Genomic DNA, 23,983 nt, shown 5'->3' with positions numbered 1-23,983 from the left:
TTGGGGAACGTGACAAATCACCTTCTGATCTAATAGTTTCTGTAGGGATTCTAAAAACACCTTTGCTTGATTGCTGTCCTTGGGTAGCATGGTTGCTAAGTATTTGGTTGGGGGGCGGTTGGAGAATTCTATTGCGTAACCGTCCGCTATGGTGCGCAATATGAATTTGTTTTCTGTTATCTCCTCCCATTGGTGGGAGAAAGCCGCCAATCTGCCCCCCACCTGAAGGCAGTCATTGTTTTTTGTTCTTTTGGGTATTAGGCTTGAGGATGAAATCACCTTTGCCTTTCTTGTTTTGTTGACCCCAGTGCTTTTTTGCCCCTGGCTTATTGAATTTCTTGAAATGCCGAAAGGGCGCCTTCCCTTCTCTCTTCTTGGTTTGAGGGAACCCCTTATTTTTTGCTGCAGTCCTATCCAGGACTGTTTCTAGCTCGGGACCAAACAGTAGGTCTCCAGTGAATGGTATGCCACATAAACGGTTCTTGGAAGGTGCATCCCCCCCCCCAGGATTTTAACCACAGGGCTCTGCGGGCCGAGTTTAGTAGTGCCGTGGTCCTAGAGGATATTCTGACAGTTTCTGCTGAAGCATCTGCCAAGAAAGCTGCCGCTCTAGTTAGTGTGGGGATGGTTTTAATTAGTTCCTCCCTGGGCATGTCGTTCTCCAATAGATCTTGCAGCTGGGTTAGCCAGATTAGCAAGGTTCGGGCTGTGCAGGTGGAAGCAATAGCTGGATTTAGGTTTGCCGCCCCTGCTTCCCATGCCCTTTTCAGGAGAGCTTCTATTTTCTTGTCCATGAGGTCGCTGAGGGTACCTGCGTCATCAAAAGCCAAGTCCGATTTGTTCGTGATTTTTGCCAGAGAGGCATCCACCTTGGGGCATTTAGCCCAGGTTTTGGTGTCTGCTTCCGCAACCGGGTATCTGCGTTTGATTGTGGCGGGGATGAAAAGCTTTTTCTCTGGGTCTTCCCATTCCTTTTTGACTATGTCTTTAAGTGTTTGGTGTACCGGGAACGTTCTTGGCTTTTTGGGCTGGAGCCCTTTGTACATTCTGTCATGTATAGTGAGTTCTGCGGTTTTCTGTTCTTTAATGCCTAGAGTGTCAGTGATGGCTTTGAGAAGACTGTCTGTGTCCTCAGAAGGAAACAGGTTGCAGTCTGTCGTGTCATCTTCCTCCTCTGAGTCTGAACAGATACCGTCTTCTGATTCAGATTGTTCAGATTCATCTGAATCCACCTCTTGTTCTGCCTGTACCTTGTTCTCCCTCGGAATGTGTGTTCCGCTGGTAGATGGGATACTGGCCTGAGCGACACTTGCTGGCGTTTCTAATTTTTCGATAGCTGAGCGTAGTGGTGCCATGGTGCTCTGAATTTTTTTTAAAAGAATTGAGCAGGTCTTTCAAAAATCCCTGTGATTCTTTTGCCACCATTTTGTCTAAGCATTTCTGACACAGGGGCTTTTTCCAATCTGGGGAAAGCCTGTGGCTGCATGAGGCACATGTTTTGCCTTTAGCCTTCCTTTCCTCAGGGGTCTTTGCCTGCAAGCGAACATAGAGAACAAAGAACCCCGTGAGATAGGTGGTCAAAAAAACTGCCTGTAGATAGGCAGTAAAGAGGTTAAGACAGAGATAATTCAAGAATATTCTGGCTTACCTTGGAGCTGTCCTGATTTGCAGGATCTGCAGGGCAGGGTGGGGAAGCGTCAGACATGATCAGCCACCAGGATCCTCTGCTTAGAGGCTTTTTTATCTGCTTCCTGCATAAGCTCCGGCCCCGCCCCCGGCTGACCCCGTGCAGGTTGGTGGACACACCTGCACATGCCGCTGTATTGTAGAGTAACCGTGCTGGTAGTGAAGGGTAGCATTGAACAAATTTGCTATTTGTATTCTGTTTTCTTTTTTTTTTTTTTTTTTTTTTTTTAAACTTCCCGCCCCTAGGTGTCCCTGCTCCATCTCCGCAGTAGATAGACTACGGGAAAATGGCCGCCAACCCGGAAGCGGAACTTCCTCGGCGCCATCTTGGTACACCCCCGACTTCCTGTAGCGGCCTGTGGCGGTGAGGACGCTGCTGCGCCGCCCGGAGAGCGGCGGATTCGTTTGGGGGGACAGCCGCAGCCACCAGGGACCTAATTAGAAGGTACAAAACCCTCCCTGCTAGACCCTCTGCTGCTGAGGTTTTCGGCGGCGGTTGGCGGTCGTCGTCGGCGGGGGGGCGTCCATCTATGCATGTATCCATCCCCCCTGGCGGGCTCCAAATTCTGCGGAAAGCCAGATGGGGGTGCTTGCAGAAGCATGCACAGGCCTAAACAGCGGCATGGGGTGGGGATGACAGAGTCCTCCTGCAGCCTGGGGGGATGATTGCAGACCCCTCAGTAGGGGCGAAATCTCAGGCTTTGAGCAATGTTGCCCAGTGCTGCACCTGCTCGCCCTCCCAAAGCCCCTTGGGCTGTATGGGATGCTGGCAGGGGGTCTCCTGCAACAAGCACAGAGACAGGTGAAAATAAAATAACAAACGTTTTTGCAGCTCCTGTGGGTCCGGAGGAAACACAAACAACTGAGGCACACAGGTAAGAGTGTGAAATTTATAATGGTGGACTAATGTGTTTCCTGTTTTAGGGAGGAGGAGCCTATCTCTCGGATGCTGCCCTGGAAGACGATTCGAGAAAAGATGTTGCTAGCAGGACTTTTTTTCTCATCCTGCAAGCGCACCGCTCCAGTGTAAAAGCACTCAGGCTCTCACACTGGGGCTGTGGGGGGGGGCGTTTTTCAGGCGCTATTTTCAGCCTAAAAGCGCCTAAAAAAATCGCCCCAGGTAAACGTGGCCTTAGTGCTTGGTGGCAAAAAACTTGTTGGCAATCACAGAGGTCAGACGTTTCTTGTAGCTGGCCACCAGGTTTGCACACATCTCAGGAGGGATTTCGTCCCACTTCTCTTTGCAGATCCTCTCCAAGTCATTAAGGTTTTGAGGCTGACGTTTGGCAACTCGAACCTTCAGCTCCCTCCATATATTTTGACAGTTATTTTGAATCAGAAGAAGACCCCAGAGCTGCCTAATAAATTACTTTAAAAACCTGTGTTCTGTGTTTTTTCATTGACACTTTTTTCCCTAGGTGAATTGGTAGGGGTACGATGTACCCCATACTCATTCACAAAGGGTGGGGGGCCGGGATCTGGTGGCCCCCTTGTTAAAGGGCTCCTGGATTCCGATAAGCCCCCCGCCCGCAGACCCCGACAACCAACGGCCAGGGTTGTCGGGAAGAGGCCCTTGTCATCAACATGGGGACAAGGTGCTTTGGGGTGGGGGGGCCGCAGGGCGCCCCCCTGCCCCAAAGCACCCACCCCCCATGTTGAGGGCATGCGGCCTGGTACGGTTAAGGGGGGGTGCTCGCTCGTCCCCACCCCCATTCCTGACCGGCCGGGCTGTGTGCACAGATAAGGGTCTGGTATGGATTTGGGGGGACCCCCACCCCGTTTTTTCAGCGTAGGGGGTTCCCCTTAAGGTCCATACCAGACCCAAGGGCCTGGTGTGCTCTTGGAGGGGAAACCCATGCCATTTTTTTATTTAAAATTTGGCGCGGAGTTCCCCCTCAAGATCATCTGAGCACAAGTCGCATGCCGAAGTCGGATCATGCGAGACAGCGATCCGACTTTGATCCGACTTCAATGATAGTCAATGGGCTGAAGTAGGATCAAAGTCGGACCAAAGTAGTACAGGGAGCATTTCTAAAGTCGGAACGACTTGTGTCGGACCAGTTAGGACGGCTCCCATAGGGAAACATTGAATTTCACACGTCATGCAACACGAGCTCCCAATGTTGGAGCGTTTGTCGGACCAGTGCGAACCCAGCCTAAGAGAGTGCTCTTAATCTCAGCTCGTTACCTGTATAGAAGACATCTGGGAGCCAGAAATCTTGCTGATTGATAAGGGATCAAAATACGTATTTCACTCATTAAAATGCAAATCAATTTATAATTTTTTTTAAATGCATTTTTCTGGATATTTTTGTTATTACTGTCTCTCACTGTTAAAATAAACCTACCATTGAAATTATAGACTGATAATTTCTTTGTGGGCAAACGTACAAAATCAGCAGGGGATCAAATACTTTTTTTCCTTCACTGTACACATAATTGTTATTTATTAACTAAATATAGTTTTAACTTTTATAATTTGTAAGCATTTTGTAAATTTTGCCATGTATGAATCCACTAATGATGATTTTGGTGTATTTTTAGCGAAAATTTTGTTTTGATAAACCTTATTTTTATTTTACTGGCCATGTGTTTTCAAAAAATATATGGTTTGGGGGGGTCTTTTACAAACAACACTGAAAGCTGTAAGTGAAAAGTTAAAACCTCCCGATTTTGAGAAATTTTTGCGTACGTCAGACTTCTCAAAAAGGCACAATTTAAAATGTACAAGTATTTGTTACTTATTAACTCAATACAGGTTTAGGCTTTATATTTTACAATGAACTTAGTAAAATTTGCTGTATTTGTACCTGCGAATGATGATTTTAGAGCTTTTTAGCGAAAATATGGATTGGATAACGCGGGGCCTTAAAAATCAGTAGCACCTTCCTTTTATTCTACTCGTCCTATGCTTTCAGAAGATGTACAATTTGGGGGGTCATTTACAAACTCCGAAAACTAAAGTGAAAAATTAAAACGTCCAGATTTTTAGAGAAATTTGGTTATTTATAGTTGTGTACGTTCAATTTTTACCATTTCACAAAAAGGTGCAATTTAAAAATTTAGAAATATTTGCTATAACCTCAATACAGGTTAATTTTTTATATGTAGTAGGAATTTTGTAAAATTTGCTGTGTTTATATCTGCTAATAACGATTTTAAAGTATTTTTAGCGAATATATTGTTTTGGTAAACATTTGTGCAAATATTACAGGGCCTTAAAAAATATCAGTAGCACCTTCTTTTTATTCTACAGGTCATGTGCTTTCAAAAAAGATATGGTGGGAGGGGGGGTCTTTAACAAACTTTAAAAGCTGTAAGTGAAAAATAAAAACCTCCAGATTTTTTGTGAAATTTGGATACTTAAAATTTATGTGTACGTTTGATTTTTACCATTTCTCAAAAAAGGCGCAATTTAATTTACAAATATTTGTTATTTATTTATTAACTCCATACATGTTAGACTTTATAATTAGTAGGAATTTTGTCAAATTTGCTGAGATTTTATCTGCTAATAAATGATTTTAGTGAAAATATTGTTTTGATAAACATTTGCGCAAGTATTGTGCCCTAAAAATCTGTAGTACCCCTTTTTTATTCTACTGGTCATGAGCTCTCAGAAAATATATGGCTTGGGGATATTTTACAAACTCTGAAAGCTGTAAGGGAAAAATAAAAAAGCAATGGGAAAATTGCAAAAATGGTCTGGCCAGCTGAGTTTAAAAGTGGAGCCCTCTGGGCCCAGCAGTGTAAGGGTTAAAAATTTTTTTTTTTTTTTCCATAAAATATTACCTTTTTTGCTCACCTCAGAGCTGCTGATCCCATCCTGCTTTTATCAACCACTTCTTGTCTACAAGCACTTAAAGCGATTGTAAAAGGCTAGTTTTTTTTTCCTGTAAAAATAACAAATAAGTTATACTTACCTGCTCCATTGCAGTGGATTTGCACAGAGCAGCCTGGATCCTCCTCTTTTCGGGTCCCTCTTCTGTGATCCCGGCCCCTCCCTCCTGTCCAGTTCCCCCACAGCAAGCAGCTTGCTATGGGGGCACCCCAACTGAGTCACAGCTCCCTGTGTTCATTCAGACATGGAGCCCCGACCCTGCCCCCTCTCTCCCAATTGGCTAGCTGACTTTGACAGCAGGAGCCAATGGCGCTGCTGCTGTGTCTCAGCCAATCAGGAAGGAGAATATTGGACAGCTGAGACACTCATGGACATCGCTGGACAGAGAGGGACCTCAGGTAAGTGTTAGGGGGGCTGAGGGGCTGCTGCACACTGAAGGCTTTTTATCTTAATGCATAGACTGCATTAAAATAAACATTCTGCTTTACATCCCCTTTAATAAAGTATTGACTGCATATCATTGTCCTGGACTGGCTTCCTGATATTGACATTAGTAGATCATACCTGCGCAATGTGTATAGGCATGGTCGCTTGCAGTCTTTACCAGGGGCTCAGATGACAACTCAGGAAAACAATTGGTATACAGTTGTCACCCTATTACAACTAGCGCCTGAACCAGAACCTTCATGGCAGGTTCACCAGGCATTATTTTAATATAAGATACATATTTTAAAAGGTTTGAAAGAACTTTTAAAATTATCATACCATGCTAAAGCTTGTATAAAATTTTACTGACTAGGCATCAATCTACATTAGGAAAAATCAACATTAAAAATAAAAAGCTGAGAATCATAAGAAAAAACAAGCAAATTACAGATTTCCTTTGGCTGAACACAGAACTTGTTAAAGCATCATTAACTTACCAAATATTTGCACACAGACATTCTTACAAACACAGCAAGAATGGCACTTCCCAAAAGTCTAAAAACGCGGAAAGAGTCCATTTCATCTACTCCATTGCTACTGTCAGGAACTGGCTTCTCACTATTGAGCTGGTTTCTAAGTTTCATTGCTTCATCAAATCTTGTTAAGTACTGGTTCAAGCCTCTTGGAGTAGACTCTGAAGCAACATCTGCTCTGTTTCGGAGTCCATTGCTATCTTTTCTAAAATCAGAACTCTTGCTCAGGTCCTCTACAAATGGTGCCGCGCCCTCTCCACAAGAGTGCTCATTTGAGGTGCCAGTATCACCAGAAAATATAATCCCTCTCTTAGGCAACGATGACTGTAATGGTAGAGAGTTTGGTTTGTCAAGTCTTTCAAGTCGAAGTTCATCTAAAAAAAAAAAAAAAAAAAAAAAACACAAACACACAAATGTTTCTTAGCAATGCTATGAAGGAACAGCCAAATAAATTGTAGTTCAATGTGTGTTAATACAGCATCCAGTACAATGATTAAGGGAGCTTGCAAGACAGCATGACAATGGTAAACCAGCAGCACCCTGTGGTTTTCAGCATCATGCCTATACAGAAACAGCCGGCTGCTGGCCTGGTTTAACAGGTCTGTTTACTTAAATCGAATAAAGTAAAAAATATATATCTCTGGGCTCTGGTGAAGTGGCCGCTAGCCACTTATAGCCCCAACTTATAAACAATATTTCACAAAATGTGTAGCGTTTCGTCCGATAGGATTTTATCAAGGGGTCCCTTGATAATGTCCTATTGGATGAAACCCGTTGATTTAATATTTTTTGGACTTTATTTCTTTTCACTTTTTATCACTGTCTGTCACATATTTAACTGTTTGGCACTAAAAAAGGGCTTACCAATGACTGTTAGTAACAGAAAGCATAACATTTTATCAATTTAGCGTTTGAACTTACAAACACTAAGATTTGAAAGTCAATGTTTCCATCCACCAACCTATCCCTAATCCATAGGGCTGATTTACATTTCAGCACCAATCTGCTGTGCCTTAACAAATACTCGTTATTCCGCATTGTGTTGCATTGCATTAGGGCAGCCCATTAATTTTTGGTAGGCTTCCAACACAACGCAGGCAAAAACAGACATGTGTCACTTTTTGTGATGCAACACATGGGGGTGTGGTATGACTTAACGGTCACAGCTACTGTACAGTCATGTAATGCATTTTTTTTCAGCCCAAGCCATTTAAAATTTGACAATTCAAAGTTCCTCAATCATCAAAAACAATGACTTTCACGCAAACTTCTGCTGGGCTGGGGAGGAGGGGGGCTGGAATACTTCTGATCCTCATGATTATCATTGAACATTTTAGAGTTTTAGAAAATAAATTAAATTATACAAAATATAATCCCAACCAATGACAACTGGTAAGCATTTCATATATGCCTACATTAATAAAGCTTGGAAACACAGATCTAACTCATTAAACTTCATATTGTCAGGTCTGCTATCCAAAAGGCTTGAGAGTCATCAAACGAGATAGATGGAAAAAAGGTAACTATACTGTAAACAGAATTTACTTTTGAGCAAAATCATCCATTTATAACTAAACTCCAGACTGGAAAAATAATAAAAAAAAAAAAAAAAAAAAAAAAAACCACAAAACACACACACACACACACACACACACACACACACACACACACACACGAAATGCATACAAGTCCTGAGATTTAAACAGCTCTGCCATAGCGCACAGCCAGGAGGATGTCACCACTTTCTCGGCTAAAAATTGAGGAATGCACTGCTGATACCTCCCTGTTTATATGGACAGTGACGGAGCAGCAACAGACTGAGGTAGTCATCTATCAACTCACTGTTTACATTAAATTATTTGAGAATACAGCGATACATTATTCTATAGCTGCCTATTAGAGCTGTACGATTCTGGCCAAAACGAGAATCACAATTTTTTTGCTTAGAATCACGATTCTCTCACGTTTGTCGCGGCATAACATTTTTCACACTATACAAAACAAATTGAGCTAACTTTACGATTTTGTTACTTTTAAATTAAAGTGCATTTTTTCCCCCAAAAAATTGCATTTGAAAGACCGCAGTGCAAATACAGTGTGACATAAAATATTGCAACAACCACCATTTTTTTCTCTAGGGTCTCTGCAAAATATATATATTTATTTTGTTTGGGGGTTCCAAGTAATTTTCTAGCAAAAAAATGATTTTTAGCCTAACTTGAAACCAACAAGTGTCAGAAAAAGGCTTGGTTTTAAGTGGTTAAACTTCCCTCATTTACAGACCAAAGCTCATTCATTTGAGCTAAATAACAAAACGTTATAATGCTTGTAGTTAGCTTAGGGCTGAGGAATGTTGTGATACTTGGCAGGCTGCCTGTTTTTTTTTTTTTTTTTTTTTTTTTTTTTTTTTTTTAAATACAGCTGTTGGCTTGAGCAGAGAATTCTCTGCATAGAAAGAATCGGGAAAATGCTTGGTTAAGATCACGAGGGGGGGGGGGGGGGGGAATTAAATAAAAATCACAATCTCAATTCTTAACGATTAATCGTGCAGCTCTACTGCCTATAGTTCAGGAACCATACCATTGACTATTTGCATTTTGGAGCACTAATAAAAAAATGGCATTAAAAAGTGAGCTCTTGACCTCCAGAAGGTGTTACCCCCTTCATTGCCTAGCCATTTTTGCTATTCAGCACTGTGCTACTTTACCTGGCAATTGCTCAGTCATGCAACACTGTACGCAAATAAAATGTATTATTTATTTCACACAAATAGAGCTTTTTTTGGGTGATACTTGGGTTATTTTTTGCTATATAAACGAAAAAAAAAGTATTTTTTTTTTTTATAAAAAAAACACGGTTATAAAACATATCCAAGAGAATAGATATTTATTTTACATATATATAAAATTTATTTGAAAATTGATCCGTCCTGATGTACTGATGGCCTGTCTAGTTTCTTGAGGCTCTAAATCATGGGTCTCCAGACTTTCCAAACAAAGGGCCAGTTTACCGTCCTCCAGACCTCAGGGGGAATGTGGCTAGTGGGGGTGGAAAACGTCCCAGGCCCAGCATCAGCGAGAATAAACGTGGCCTTGAGGCTGGTGGTCAGTAGTAGGAGGAGTAGTACCCCATCATTGGTATCAGTGGAAGAAATCGTGCCCCATTGTTGGTGCCAGCGGGAAGAATAGTGCTTAATATCATTGGAAGAAATTGTGTTCCAAGGGGCCGATAAAGGCTAGCAAAGGGCCGCAGTTTGGAGACTCAGGCTCTAAATTGCCAGGACAGTTCAAATAAATCCCTACATGACCCCTTTATGGATAATATGATGTATTTAGTAAGAGGCATGGTGAGTTTTTTGAAGTTGTAAACTTTTTAGAAAATGCATTAAATAAAATGTATTTGTTTTTTCAGAATTTTTTATTTTTACATACTGTCACCAGTGCAGTACAGCATCATTATATGACAGTGATCAGAGATAATGACTGGTGACAGTATATTAAAAAAAAAAATGTGTATGTATGTATGTGTATATATTTACGTAGTGGCAGTTTACTTCTTCTCCCAGCTACAGAATGGGCCTAGGATCCAAGACGCACCCCCCAGAGAATAATTTGGTAACTATGCATGCACTTCAGCACTGTTAGCATAGACACCTCAATCCCCCTTCAAAGCGTTTTAGCTCAATGGTTTGCAGCAATAAAGACCAGTCGCTGCTGCTCTCTCTCCCCAAGACTGGTCCTGCTATATCCCTTTTTTGCAAATTGGAAATGCAAGACTCCATTACTGCAACTGCTGTGAGTCACAAATAGCAAAACAGTGGTAAGTCTGCCGTGTGACTTCCATCCATGGGAGATTATTTAAAGGGTATCTAACCCAAAATACTAAGTAATATATTGCATCTTACCAGTGCCTAAATGTGGTAAATTTAGACGGCACAGTGGTGCAGTGGGTAGCACTCTCGCCTAGCAGTAAAAAGGGTCGCTGGTTCGAATCCCAACCACGACACTACCTGCCTGAGGTTTGCATGTTCTCCCTGTGCCTGTGTGGGTTTTCTCTGGGTACTCCGGTTTCCTCCCACACTCCAAAGACATGCTGGTAGGTTAATTGGCTTCTGTCCAAAATTGGCCCTAGTATGTTGGAGACCTTGGATTGTGGGCTCCTTGAGGGTAGGGACCAATGTGAGTGTGGGGGGCTGCTTAAACTGACGGCGCTATATGGGTACCTTAAATAAAATAGAGATAATTGTAGACATGCACCCACACTCTCTCAGGATGGACTGGTGTCTTTATTCAACCTTACTATGTAACTATGTGGTTGCTGTATATGTTCTTTCCATTTTAAAAACTTTAAGCTGTCCACCAAAACCTGCAGTTAGAGGGCTGAAACAAACCATTTAACACCGGGTGCTTACATTGTTAAGCTTTTATGTAAAACCTTTACTACAAAAAAGGAAAAAAAAACTATTACTGTAACTGCTTGTTTTAGCTGGATTTCTGTTTAATATGTTAGTCATGTCCACCTAAATATGCTAGTCCAATATTACCTTCTCCCCAGACTGACAATGCTGCTATGCAGAGAATCTATTGCTCCTTAATTTAGAGTGGAGACACACTGTTAATACAGTGTTACTGACCAGATCACCAGGTAATAAATGAAAAAAATAAAATAAAATAAAATAAAACAAATGCAGCCTTCAGATTTATTGATTAGTAAATCTATATTACATTTTTGTTTAATACCTCTTTAAAAGGTGGATGTAAACCTCAGACATAAAATATGAACAAAGCATATCCCTCTATAGCAGAGGTAGACAACCTTAAAGAGGTGGAAATTTATAAGAACAACACAGGAGAAGTCAAAGTTCACTAGGCACAGTGTTGCCCAGTGCCGCCTCCTCACACCTAATTTAAACCTCTAATTGCTGTATTACCATGTCGCAATTGCGTGCATTGCAAGACAATCGTAGCAACATATCACTTTCTCACCTCCAGTCAAACACACTCTGATCGCTTTTCAAAGGAGCAGCAGTGCCTGTTGCATTTGTGAATAACCCCTTAGTTGCATTCGGCAGAAGCACCCTTAGGGCTTGTTCACACATAGTTGAGGGGTGGTAAAACCCTGTGGTTAAGTCGCGGTTTTGCTGCCCCCAATCCCTACCCTAATTAGCTGCTGAGGCAGCAGCCAAAAAGGTGTACACATGCTGCAGCAGGAATTAGGCCCCCTGTTGCTTTTGGCGGGTGCTACCGCCTGCCAATCAAGACTCATTCAAGTAAATGTGACCACTGTGCAAGTTCCCCACAACTGAATGCTTCTGCAGGGTCCAAAGGGTTAAAGCAGGTGGTGAGAAAGCAAGACAGCGCTGCCTGATTTAACCCATTGTTTGCTGTACTGTACAAGGTTGCGGGGCACTTGCACAGTGGCCTCATTCACTTGAATGGGTCATGCTTGGCAGGTGCTCCTGTACATCCACCAACCATGACAGGGCATATAACTTCTGCTGCGGCATGTGTACACTGCTGGCCACAGCTAAAGAGGGTGCAAAAACACATCTTCACTATGTGGTTTTACCACGCCCCAAACTGCAAAATGTAAATAAACCTGTTCTGAGCCCCCTATAAAGGCTGCTTTCACAATGATGTTGTGCGATTTACCTGCACCGTGTGATTATAAACAGCGGGAGCTGATCGGCAGGTACCGCTGACTCTGTCTGCCGACACCCACGATCATCAGCCAGAGAGACAGAACTGCAATCTGCCTATGTAAACAAGGCAGACTGCCATTATGACAGGAGAGAACGCATGGGTCCTGTGTGTCTGCAAAGCAGGGACTTGGATCCACGTCTTCCCCTAGTAAAAGCACCTCCCACAGTATAGTAAAACACTGACTAGGCACACAGTAAACCCTTTGATTGCCCCTGATATTAACCCTTTCCCAGCCAGTGTATATATATATTCCATCCTAGCTTGTAGACGCTATAACTTGTGAGCAAACCAATATACACTAATAATTTTTTTTTTTAATAAAAAAAAAAAAAAAAAAAAATTAACCACGTAGGATACATTTTAGCCTAAATTGATGAAGAAATGTGTTTTTTTTTTTTTTTTTTTTTTTACTGGATGTTATATAGCAGAATGTAAAGAATGATTTTTGTTTTTTGTTTCAAAATTGCCTTTTTTTTGTTTATAGCGCAAAAAATAAAAACCACAGAGGTGATCAAATACCACCAAAAGAAAGCTCTATTTGTGGGAAAAAAGGACATCAATTTTATTTGGATATAGTATCGCACGCCCGCACAATTGTCATTTTAAAAAAAGCAGTGCCGTATCGCAAAAAAATGGCCTGATCATTAGGGGGTAAATCCCTCCAGAGCTGAAGTGGTTAAAGGTGTAAAAATATTAATGAACAAAGCAAACAAAAAAAAAAAAAAGTTTTAATTATTAATGATTTAAAAAATATAAGTAAATAAAAATAGGATTTTTATAACAGCTTACCTGTAAAATCCTTTTCTTTGAAGTACATCACGGTACACAGAGCCATAGTAATTACTATGTGGGTTATAGGCCACCTTCAGGTGATGGACACTGGCACACCCTAAACAGGAACTTGCCTCACTATATAACCCCTCCCACTACTGGGAGTACCTCAGTTTTTGTAGCAAAGCAATACACGTGTATACCAGAAAGAGGGGAGGGACCTCTGTATCCCGTAATGTACTTCAAAGAAAAGGATTTTACAGGTAAGCTGTTATAAAAGTCCTATTTTCTTAATCGTACATCACGGGACACAGAGCCATAGTAATTATGGGATGTCCCAGAGCAATGCCAACTGTGGGGAGGGAGACACCAGAATTAGGGCAACATGAGACTAGAGGAGTTATACTGCTGCCTGCAGCACACCACGCCAAAAGGCGATATCCTCATGCCTTTTTACATTCACCTGATAAAATCTGGTAAATGTATGGACTGAAGATCAAGTTGAGGCCTTGCAGATTTGAACCATGGAAGCTTGGTGGTGCACTTCCACGAAGCACTAACAGTCCTAGTGGAGTGCGCTTTGATTTGAGAGGGTGGAATCCTCCTCTTTAAACCATAAGCCTGAACAGTTACTTGAAGAATCCATTTAGAAATAGTAGATTTCGATGCTGCCCGTCTTCTTTTAGGACCTTCAGGCAACACAAATAAAACAACCGTTTTTCGAATCTGAGCAGTCGCCTTTAAGTTGACCTTGACTGCTCTCCCCACATCAAGAGAATGTAGTGATTTTTCCTCCATAGAACTGGGTTCTGGAAAAAAAAATAAAAAAATAATGAAGGTAGAATATCAACCTGGTTTAGATAAAAACCTGACACTACCTTCGGTAGAAAGTTAGGATGAGGAAGCAATAGTACCTTATCCTTGTGAATAATATAGCCCTATACAAAAAAGAGCAGCCAACTCCGATACCCTTCTTGCAGAAGATATGGTTACCAGAAAAACTAGTTTCCTTGTCCAAAGGACCAAGGGAATATGTGGTATCGGCTCAAAAAGGCTGTTTTTGTAACGCCGACAGAACTAAATTCAAGTCCCAAGGGTTCAGGGGTGACATAACTGGGGGATTAAGCCGCGTTAACCCCTGAAAAAAACTACGAACCAAAAAATGCGAAGAAAGTGGTAGTTGAAACAATACCGATAAGGCCGAAACCTGGCCTTTGAAAGTACTCAAGGCCAGCTTTATTTCCAACCCCATCTGCAGAAAGTCAAGGATTCTACCAATGACATACTTCCTGGGGTGCCAACCCCTGGATTAATCCCAGGAGACATATGCCTTCCAGACTCTATAATATGTGATTCTGGAGGCCGGCTTCCTTGCATTAACCAAGGTAGCTACCACTGAACTTGACAGCCCACGTTTCTGCAGAATATTGGTCTCAATAGCCAAAGCGTTAAATTTAGTGTTTGTAAGGTAGGATGGAATACCAGACCTTGCGAAAGAAGGTCTGGCTGTGGTGGTAGGGTACATGGGACCCCTACCGCCATCCTTATGATCTCCGCGTACCAAGATCTCCTGGGCCATGCTGGGGCCACAAGAATCACCGACTTCCCTTCCTGCTTGATCCTGCAAAGAAGTCATGGATGCAGTCAGAATAGGAGGGAATGCATAAATCAGTGAAAACTGATTCCACGGGAACACCAAGGCATCTGTTCCGCATGCTAGCGGATCCTTTGTTCTTGACACAAAGTTGTCGATTTCTTTGTTGAACCTCGATGCAAACAGACCTACTTCTGGGATCTCCCATCTTTGACATATTGACAGGAACATATCGGGGTGAAGGAACCATTCTCCCGGGAACAACGGCTGGCGATTCAAGTAGTCCACCTGCCAATTTTCTATTCCTAGAATGAATACTGCCGATAGGCAAAGTACATTGTTTTCTGCCCAAGATAGGATATGATTCACCTATCTGGGACACACAACCTCTTGTGCCCCCTTGGTGATTGATCTAGGCCATTGCCGTGGCATTGTCAGATTGGATCCTGACAAAACAATTCCGTAAACTGAACGTTCAGGCCCTCAGGGCCAAGTGCTCTGCCCGAATCTCTAGAATGTTAAATGGGCAGGGTCATTTCTGATCTGAATCACTTCTCTTGAACAGTTGCCTCTTCCAGGACCGCTCCCAAACCTTAAAAAAGGTTGGCATATGTTACCACTTCCCAGGTAACTGAAGGAAGGATTGTCCCCTTAGCAGATTTTTGGTTATTAACCATAAACTGAGGCTCCAGGGCACCTTTGGAGTCAGACACATTGGGAAATCTAGAGCTTGAACCTTCTTGTTCCAAGCGGATAGGATACTGTTTTGCAGCAGTCTCGAATTAAACTAAGCATAAGGAACGGCCTCAAATGAAGCCACCATCTTTCCCAACAACCTCATGCAAAGTCGAATAGAAGGATTCTTCTTCTTTGCCTTGACCACCTGAATCAGTTCCTTTATGGCACTGATCTTCGCCTGGGGCAAGAACATCCTTTTCTGGGCTGTATCTATGACCAGACCCAAGTATTCTAATCTCCTTGATAGTTTTAAGGAAGGATTTCTCTAGGTTGAGAAGCCAACCTACGTATTCCAGTTGGTGGGACTGTGGTGATCATACTTTGGTCTAAGTGGGCTACCGACTGGTCTATCAAGAGCAGATAGATAGTCTAGGCAAGCTATAATTGTTATACCTTGGGCCCTTAATCTGGCTAGAGGAGGGGCCAGGACCTTTGTAAACACTCGAGGTGCAGTAGCTAGACCGAAAGGCAGAGCTACAAACTGAAAATGAAGCAACGTAGATATTTCTGGGGAGTGGGGAAAATAGGCACATGGAGGTCTGCATCCTTGATGTCGATTGACGCCAGAAGTTCTCCACCTTGTAGGATGGAGACTACTGATCGGATTGACTCCATGCAAAAAGAGCGGACATTCAGAAACCCGTTTAGATCTTTGAGATCTAGAATGGGTCCGACATCTCCATTCATTTGGTTTTGTTACCGTGAAAAGGTTTGCATAAAACCCCAATCCCTGCTCTTTCATAGGGATCACCAAGATAACTTTTTGGGACAAAAGATGGTCTAATGTTTGAAAGAGAGACTTCTTTTTCTCTGGATCCCTGGGAAGGTTTGATCTGAGAAAACAAGGAGACGAGAACATTTGGAACTCTAGTTTGTACCCTAGAGTTATTGAGGAAGTCGCCCATCTGTCTCGACACTCTTCCTGCCAGACCCTTGAGAACTGCAGAAGTCTTCCCTCCACTCGAGCGAGCGGGGGCGCCTCTTCAGAAAGAGGCTTTAGTATTTTGTCTGGTAGGTTTCCTCCCCCAGGACTTCTTTTGTCCCTGGGGTTGACCTTGAAGTTTACCTCCGGAACTTGATGGCGGAGGCCGGCTTGACTGCCTGGAGGCTGATGCCCCCGGCACTGGAGAAGGAGCTCGTTTAAATGAAATACGTTTACTTCTCTTCCCAACTGGCAAAAGGGTACCTTTTCCACTAGAAATTTTTTAGATGTATCTATCCAAATCATCCCCGAACAGCCGTTCACCGTGAAAAGGAAAACTAGCCAGGAGCTTATTGCATGGTGCTTCGGCTGACCAATTTTTCAACCATAAGATTCTACGCATATGCACCAGCCCAAGCATAAGGCCTGGAGAATAGAATCTCTCATAGCGTCTATTGCAAAACATAAAGCACAACCTCATGCAAAGCTGAATAGAAGGATTCATCCACCATGCTTCAACCACCTGAATCGGTTCCTTTACGGCGCTGATCTTTACCTGGGGCAAGAATACCCTTTTCTGGGTGTATCCATGATCAGACCCCAGTATTTTAGCCTCCTTCATGGTTTTAAGGAAGATTTCTCTAGGTTGAGAATCCAACCTAGGTATCCCAGGTAGTTTAATGTGGTGACCATACTTGGTCTAAGCGGGCTACTGACTGGTCTATCAAGAGTCGATCGCCTAGATAAACTATAAATCGTTATACCTTGGGCCCTTAATCTGGCTAGAGGAGGGGCCAGAACCTCTGTAAACACTCAAGGTGCAGTAGCTAGACCGAAAAGCAGAGCTACAAACTGAAAATGAAGATTTTCTACCTCGAAACGTAGATATTTCTGGTGAGCGGGAAAATAGGCACATGGAGGTATGCATCCATGATGTCAATTGACACCAGAAGTTCTCCTCCTTGTAAGATGGAGACATCTGATTGGATTGACTCCATGTGAAAAAAAGAGCAGATATTCAGGAACTGGTTTAGATTTTTGAGATCCAGAATGGGTTGGACATCTCCAAACCTTTTTTCACGGTGCCAAAACCGAATGAACAAAACCCCAACCCCTGCTCTTTCATGGGGACCACCATGCGCACTTTTTGCCAAAAAGATGGTCCAATGCATGTACTCTGGAGCTATTGAGGAAGTCCTAGATCTGTCTTGACACACTTCTTGCCAGACCCTTGAGAACTGCAAAAGTATTCCCCCTACTCGAGCGAGCGGGGGAACTAGACGGCGGAGGCCGTCGTGACTGCCTGGAGGCTGATGCCCCTGGCACTGGAGAAGGAGCATGTTAAAATTAAATATGTTTACTCCTTTTCTTAAATGGCAAAGGGGTACTTTTTCCACTAGAAATTCATTGGATGAATTACCCAAATCATCTCCAAACAGCCGTTTCACCGCAAAAAGGAAGACTAGCCAGGAGCTTCTTGCATGGCGCTTAGCGAAAGGCCCGAGGCCTGAAGGATAGAATCTCTCATAGCGACTATTGCAAACATAAAGCTGGTAGTAACTTGCCAGATCCTGGCTTGCTGAACAGGATAACCTTGAGCACCTGTTTAAACTGGTCTCTCAAGGATTGACCAATTACTGTCAGCGCAGGCTGAAACACTCAACCTGCCAGAGAAAAAATCCCCAAATTTAGCGAATTTTTTCCTCCATAGGATAAAGTGTGAAAAACTTTTTAGGAGGGAAAAAATGCTTATCTGGGTGATCCCACTCAGATACAAAAAAAAGCTTTTCTAGGAATGAATGGACAGGAAAGGTATGCACAGCTTGAGGAGGCTTTAGAGAACCCAAACACTCAGTTAAGGGTACATAAATGTGGAGCGGACCATTCAGTAAGAAATTGCACCATCAATCTTACAGATTGTGAAGCTGATCCCCCTCCCCCCCCCCCCCCCGCATTTGACCCTTCAGAAGAGGAGTCACCAGCCTCACCACAGTCCCGAGGGAATTCGTCTGCTCCTGCCCCCAGTTTGAGGGTCCCATACTGGGATGCGATTAAAGCCGCTAACCTTTTTTCCAATCCCTTAATGGCTGAGGAAAAAAGACCTCTTTAGTAATATAGACAGAGGCTGCAGTGTTGAACAGTTGCAAACATTTCATGGCCCCGATGCTCACTCTGACCAGCCACCCCCTCTCAGGGGAAGATGCCATTGTAGAGATGAGTAGGGTTTCCAGAGCTTGAGGGAGACCCTTTTAGCCGTTTTTTGGGGGGGTTTCAACCCCCCCCCCTTCTGACCATAGCCCGATGCACAAATGCAGAGGTACTACCAGAAGAAATCGCATCCACTGCTTGAGCAATAGTCCAGCAACTGCCGCTGCTATTAACGCTCAGCCTGATGCTTTTAGTAGGTGTGCCAAGGGAATGCCTGTGTCACCAACCTCTTACATGCCCCTTTTTGCTCGTGTCCCTCCAACATCTGCAGCCAGCAAAAATGGAGCTTTAAACTATACTCCCGCGCTGGACGTTGCTGCACGCTAACGCAGCGCTAAGCCCCGCCCCTTCCCTCAAGTCACGCCCCCTCTCTTTTCAAAAGAGGGTTTTCCCGCGCGAGCCTCCGATCCGATGGGATCGGCGTGTGTGTGTGGGGGGGGAGGATGGTGAGGAGACCTGTGACAAGCCGCCGTGCAGGGGCGGTGAAAACAAAAAATGGAGCCTCACTGCCAATTGTTTTGGCTTCCCCCTATCCAGGGAGAGGGGGGGAGCTTTGTCCAGGTGGGGGTTGTTTAGTGGAAGAAAATCTCCCCCCCCCCGGTCTTAGCGGAGGTCTGAGCTGCTCGCCGGAGGGAAGCCTGCTGCTTCTGCTGACACAGCGTGATCTTTGAGGAAAGCATGACAAGATACGTCTCTATACAGCCCCCAGTGGTGACTCGTAGGCACGACAACATTTACTTTTTTTTAAAGAAGACATTTCATAAGAAAATTTTAAAAATTCCTTAGAAACCTCCACTTACCTTTCCTGCCGCAGGGATTTCTGTGGTAAAACCAACCCTCCGGAACTGGGGACCCTCTGGGAACCCACACTCCTGGACCCGTAAAGCACCCCACCAGTAAAGACTTTATGGCTGAAAACACCAAAGCACTGGATACTGGGGTCCAGCTCTCTAAAAAGAGAAGTGTTATGGGCTAAACCTCATTTCTTCCGCCACGAGGCCCGGGTACCATTCAATTCAGCCTGAAAAGACACTTTGAATGGATCCAGCCGCATAGCTAGTCCCAGCAAGGATTGCTCCAGTGGAGCTCAGCACAGCACATATTTACTGGTGACCAACACCTTAGACACTGGCGAAAAAACTGAGGTACTCCCAGTAGTGAGAGGGGTTATATAGGGAGGCAACTTCCTGTTTAGTGTGTGCCAGTGTCCATCACCTGAAGGTGGCCTATTACCCACATAGTAGTTACTATGGCTCTGTGTCCCGTGATGTACGATTAAGAAAAATAAATTAAAATCAACAGGAAAATAAAATGGAGGAGAATAAGGAGTTAACAAGGCTGATTCAAGTAAATTAAGGGTTAATAAGATGGGTAAACAGAGGAACAATAAAAATAAATAAACGTCTCATTAACCACTTCCAGACCGCCACACACCGATATACGTCCTAACTTTGAAGAGGAATATCGTTGTTATGGCAGCAGCTAGCTGCCATAACCCTGGTATTCTCTTCTTTGGCTGGCGGTCCAGTTTCCCATAATAGTGTTCTCTGAGGCAGATTCGCCGCAAGATCACTTTTATCAGCGCCGGAAGAGGCTCCCCCCCCCGCCACGCTTCAGTGCCCTCAATCGCTTAATGGAGCTGTCGGCGGAGGCTATCAGATCCTCTTCCTTGCTGGATATGGAGACGAGTGAGGGGAAGATGGCCCCCACCCGTCTCCATACCATTGCAGGCCGGAAGCAATGTCAAAACGTCACTTTCACCGCTCCTAAAGGGCCATTTTTTTTTTCTGAATTTTTTTTTAAATGAAAAACTTTTTTTTTTATTGCATTTTAGTGTAAATATGAGATCTGAGGCCTTTTTTGACCCCAGATCTCATATTTAAGAGGTCCCGTCATGCTTTTTTTCCCCTACTACAAGGGATTACATTCCTTATAATAGGAATAAAAGTGAATTTTATTTGTTTTTAAAGAACAGTGTAAAAATAAAAAGGTAAAATAAATACCGCCGAGTTCGCGTGCAGAAGCAAACGCATACGTGAGTAGCGCCTGCATATGAAAACGGTGTTCAAACCACACGTGAGGTATCACCGTGATCGGTAGAGCGAGAGCAATAATTCTAGCCCTAGACCTCCTCTGTAACTCAAAACATGCAACCTGTAGAAATTTTTAAACGTCGCCTATGTAGATTTTTAAAGGGTAAAAGTTTGTCGCCATTCCACGAGCGGGCGCAATTTTGAAGCGTGAGCGTGGGTATTAATTTACTCGACGCAACATGATCTTTCACTAACTTTACTGTTGTCTTTTTTTTTTTTTTTATTAAAAAAAAAAAGTGTATTTTTTCCACAAAAAAAAACAGGGCGGCCTGCCAAGTTCTTCACAACATTGTCTGTGCTGGTAGAGAACTATAAAAACATTGTACCTTTTCGTTCTTAGATCAAAGGAATGAACTTCGGTCTGTATATGAGGGAAGTTTAATTATTTAAAAGACTAAACCTTTTTCTGACATTTGTTTCTTACAAAGTTAAAATCAGTATTTTTTGCTAGAAAATTACTTGGAGCCCCCAAACATTAATATAATTTTTTATCAGAGACCCTAGGGGGAAAAAAAAAAAAATGGCGATTGTTGCAATATTTTATGTCACACTGTATTTGCGCAGCGGTTTTTCAAACGCAATTTTTGGGGAAAAAAATACACTTCAATTAATTTTAAAAAATAAAACAAAAAACAGTAAAGTTAGCTCATTTGTTTTTTTGAATGTGAAAGATGTTACGCCGTGAGGGAATCGTGGTGTTTATTCTAAGCAAAAATAAATAAATTTTTTGCAGCTCTACCACATCCCCTTATATTGTTTACGTTAAGATGCACGTCCAAGAGAGTCTTCTAAAACTATCCATACTTCCTGCCGACACCACCATTTGTGGAGGAGAATTCCACATCCTTATCGACCTGACAGTGAAAAAACGACGGTTACTTACTGATAACGATGTTTCTACTAAACCTTCTAGGACGGCAACACATGAGTGATGATAGGCTCCTCCCTACAGGAAAAATCACATCAAATCACAGCTGTTTATAAGGCCCCACCTTACCCCTCGTCCCTCAGTAGTTGTAAAGTAATACTCCCAACTGATTCACAAGGGTTACTCCAACATTTAGGCACTTACCTACTAGTGTGTACATACTCCTCCACCCATAACAGGACGGGAAGTAGGCCTGCCATCCTGGAAGGTTTTGTAGAAACACCATTATCAGTAACTGTCGGTTTTCTCACCTCACCTTCCAGGACAGCAACACATGACAGGATAATAAAGAAATCCACAGGCCTACCTTAGGGTGGGACCACTGCCTGTAACCCTTTTCAACTGAAGGCTAGGTCTTGCTACGATAGGACCTCCACACGGTAGTGCTTCGGGAAGGTGTCTAGACTGGACCAGGTGGCTGCGCTACAAATTTACTCAGAATGCCTATTTGTAGTCCTGTGAGCCTCCAGGTAATTGACCAAATCTGGTCTCCAAAATAGTATATCTTTGCAAATGATCAGCTGCTAACGTTGCGCATGTCTCCATGCAAAATAGTTAAACCAAATTGTACACACGCTGCGCTTATCAAAATAAAAAATAAGAAATTTCCACTAAAATATTAATAAAGTGATATTGTGCCTAACATATGCAAAACCTATTAATAACATACTATACGTTAATGTGCAATAAATTTAAATGAATGAATAAATAGGTAAAAGTGCTCCAATAAGCCTGTGTATTGCAAATATTCCACAAAGCTTGTGCAATTTTAAAACATTGATAATTCAACACAAACATCCATGCGATTTAGTGTTGCATCCAAGCATATCAGTACTGCATCTATGCAATATGGTGTTAGTGCAATGTTCGAACAATAAAAAGTTAAAAAATACAAAAAACGCATCCATATGATTTTATGCAATTCAGTGTTGTGTTGCTGTGCAATGATCAAATTAACAGTCCACAGATCTTCCACAATCCATTCATGTGTTATGGTGAACACAAACTAAAGTGCTGTGCGCTCATACCAGTGCCCCCCCCCCCCCCCCCCGGTGATAGCCCCTCACCTTAGGGCGTGCGACCTTGCAATTAAGCTTGGTCAGAATGCGCCTTAGAACCTCTCTGGGTTCGATGTTACTGTATATGCAGGGTCCTGGATAGATTTGCACTGGTGCCTCTGTTCCTCACAGCAGTCCCGTTTGTACTTCAATATATCAACATAAAAAGGACTTCATGGTGCAGTATGTACTAAATTTATTAAAATCATAAACAAATCCCACAATGGGTACTCACAGTAACAAGGCGCTTAAGGGCGCCACACTAAAACAGCAGAGACGAACGGGCAACAGCGGCCGGTATGGGTTGGCGTGCTAATCTGTCCTAACAGGTTGTATGTATAACGTTCCGTACAGGACAGGGGACAGGATGGAACGTTATACATACAACCTGTTGGGACAGATTAGCACGCCACCCCATACCGGCCGCCGTTGCCCGTTCGTCTCTGCTGTTTTAGTGTGGCGCCCTTAAGCGCCTTGTTACTGTGAGTACCCATTGCGGGATTTGTTTATGATTTTAATAAATTTAGTACATACTGCACCATGAAGTCCTTTTTATGTTGATATATTGAGGTACAAACGGGACTGCTGTGAGGAACAGAGGCACCAGTGCAAATCTATTCAGGACCCTGCATATAACATCGAACCCAGAGAGGTTCTAAGACGCATCCTGACCAAGCTTAATTGCAAGGTCGCACGCCCTAAGGTGAGGGGCTATGACCTGGGGGGGCGGGGGGGGGGCACTTGTATGAGCGCACAGCACTTTAGTTTGTGTTCACCATAACACATGAATGGATTGTGGAAGATCTGTAGACTGTTAATTTGATCATTGCACAGCAACACAACACTGAACTGCATAGAATCACATGGATGCAACACCAAATTGCATGGATGCCTTTTTTTGTATTTTTTAACTTTTTATTGTTTGAACATTGCACTAACACCATATTGCATAGATGCAGCACTGAAATGCATGGATGCAACACTAAATTGGACTGTTAATTTAATCATTGCACAGCAACACAGCACTGAATTGAATAGAATCACATGGATGTAGCACCAAATCGCATGGATGCTTTTTTTGTATTTTTTAACTTTTTATTGTTCGAACATTGCACTAACACCATATTGCATAGATGCAGTACTGATATGCTTGGATGCAACACTAAATCGCATGGATGTTTGTGTTGAATTATCTATTAATGTTTTAAAATTGCACAAGCTTTGTGGAATATTTGCAATACACAGGCTTATTGGAGCACTTTTACCTATTTATTCATTCATTGAAATTTATTGCACATTAACGTATAGTATAGTATTAATAGATTTTGTATATGTTAGGCACAATATCACTTTATTAATATTTTAGTGGAAATTTCTTATTTTTTATTTTGATAAGCGCAGCGTGTGTACAATTTGGTTTGCGCTACAAATTTGCTCCCAGGAGGCTCCTGCTTTTTTGGCCCAGGAGGTTGCTAGTGCTCTA

At 42.9% G+C, this 23,983-nt stretch overlaps 1 protein-coding gene across 2 annotated transcripts in view; it reads right to left on the bottom strand.

Annotated features, from left to right (window-relative positions):
* Positions 1-23,983, bottom strand: part of CAMLG (calcium modulating ligand) — a 179,181-nt gene that overhangs the window by 128,125 nt on the left and 27,073 nt on the right. For both annotated transcript variants that reach the window (XM_073620803.1, XM_073620804.1), the window contains exon 2: positions 6,451-6,860. In XM_073620803.1, coding sequence (XP_073476904.1) covers positions 6,451-6,860 — 410 coding nt within the window. The remainder of the gene's footprint in view (positions 1-6,450; positions 6,861-23,983) is intronic.

Source organism: Aquarana catesbeiana, linkage group LG03 (assembly GCF_042186555.1).
Source record: "Aquarana catesbeiana isolate 2022-GZ linkage group LG03, ASM4218655v1, whole genome shotgun sequence".
Lineage (NCBI taxonomy): Eukaryota > Metazoa > Chordata > Amphibia > Anura > Ranidae > Aquarana > Aquarana catesbeiana.
The sequence above is the reverse complement of the archived record's forward strand: the minus strand, read 5'-3'. Positions and strand labels throughout refer to the sequence as shown.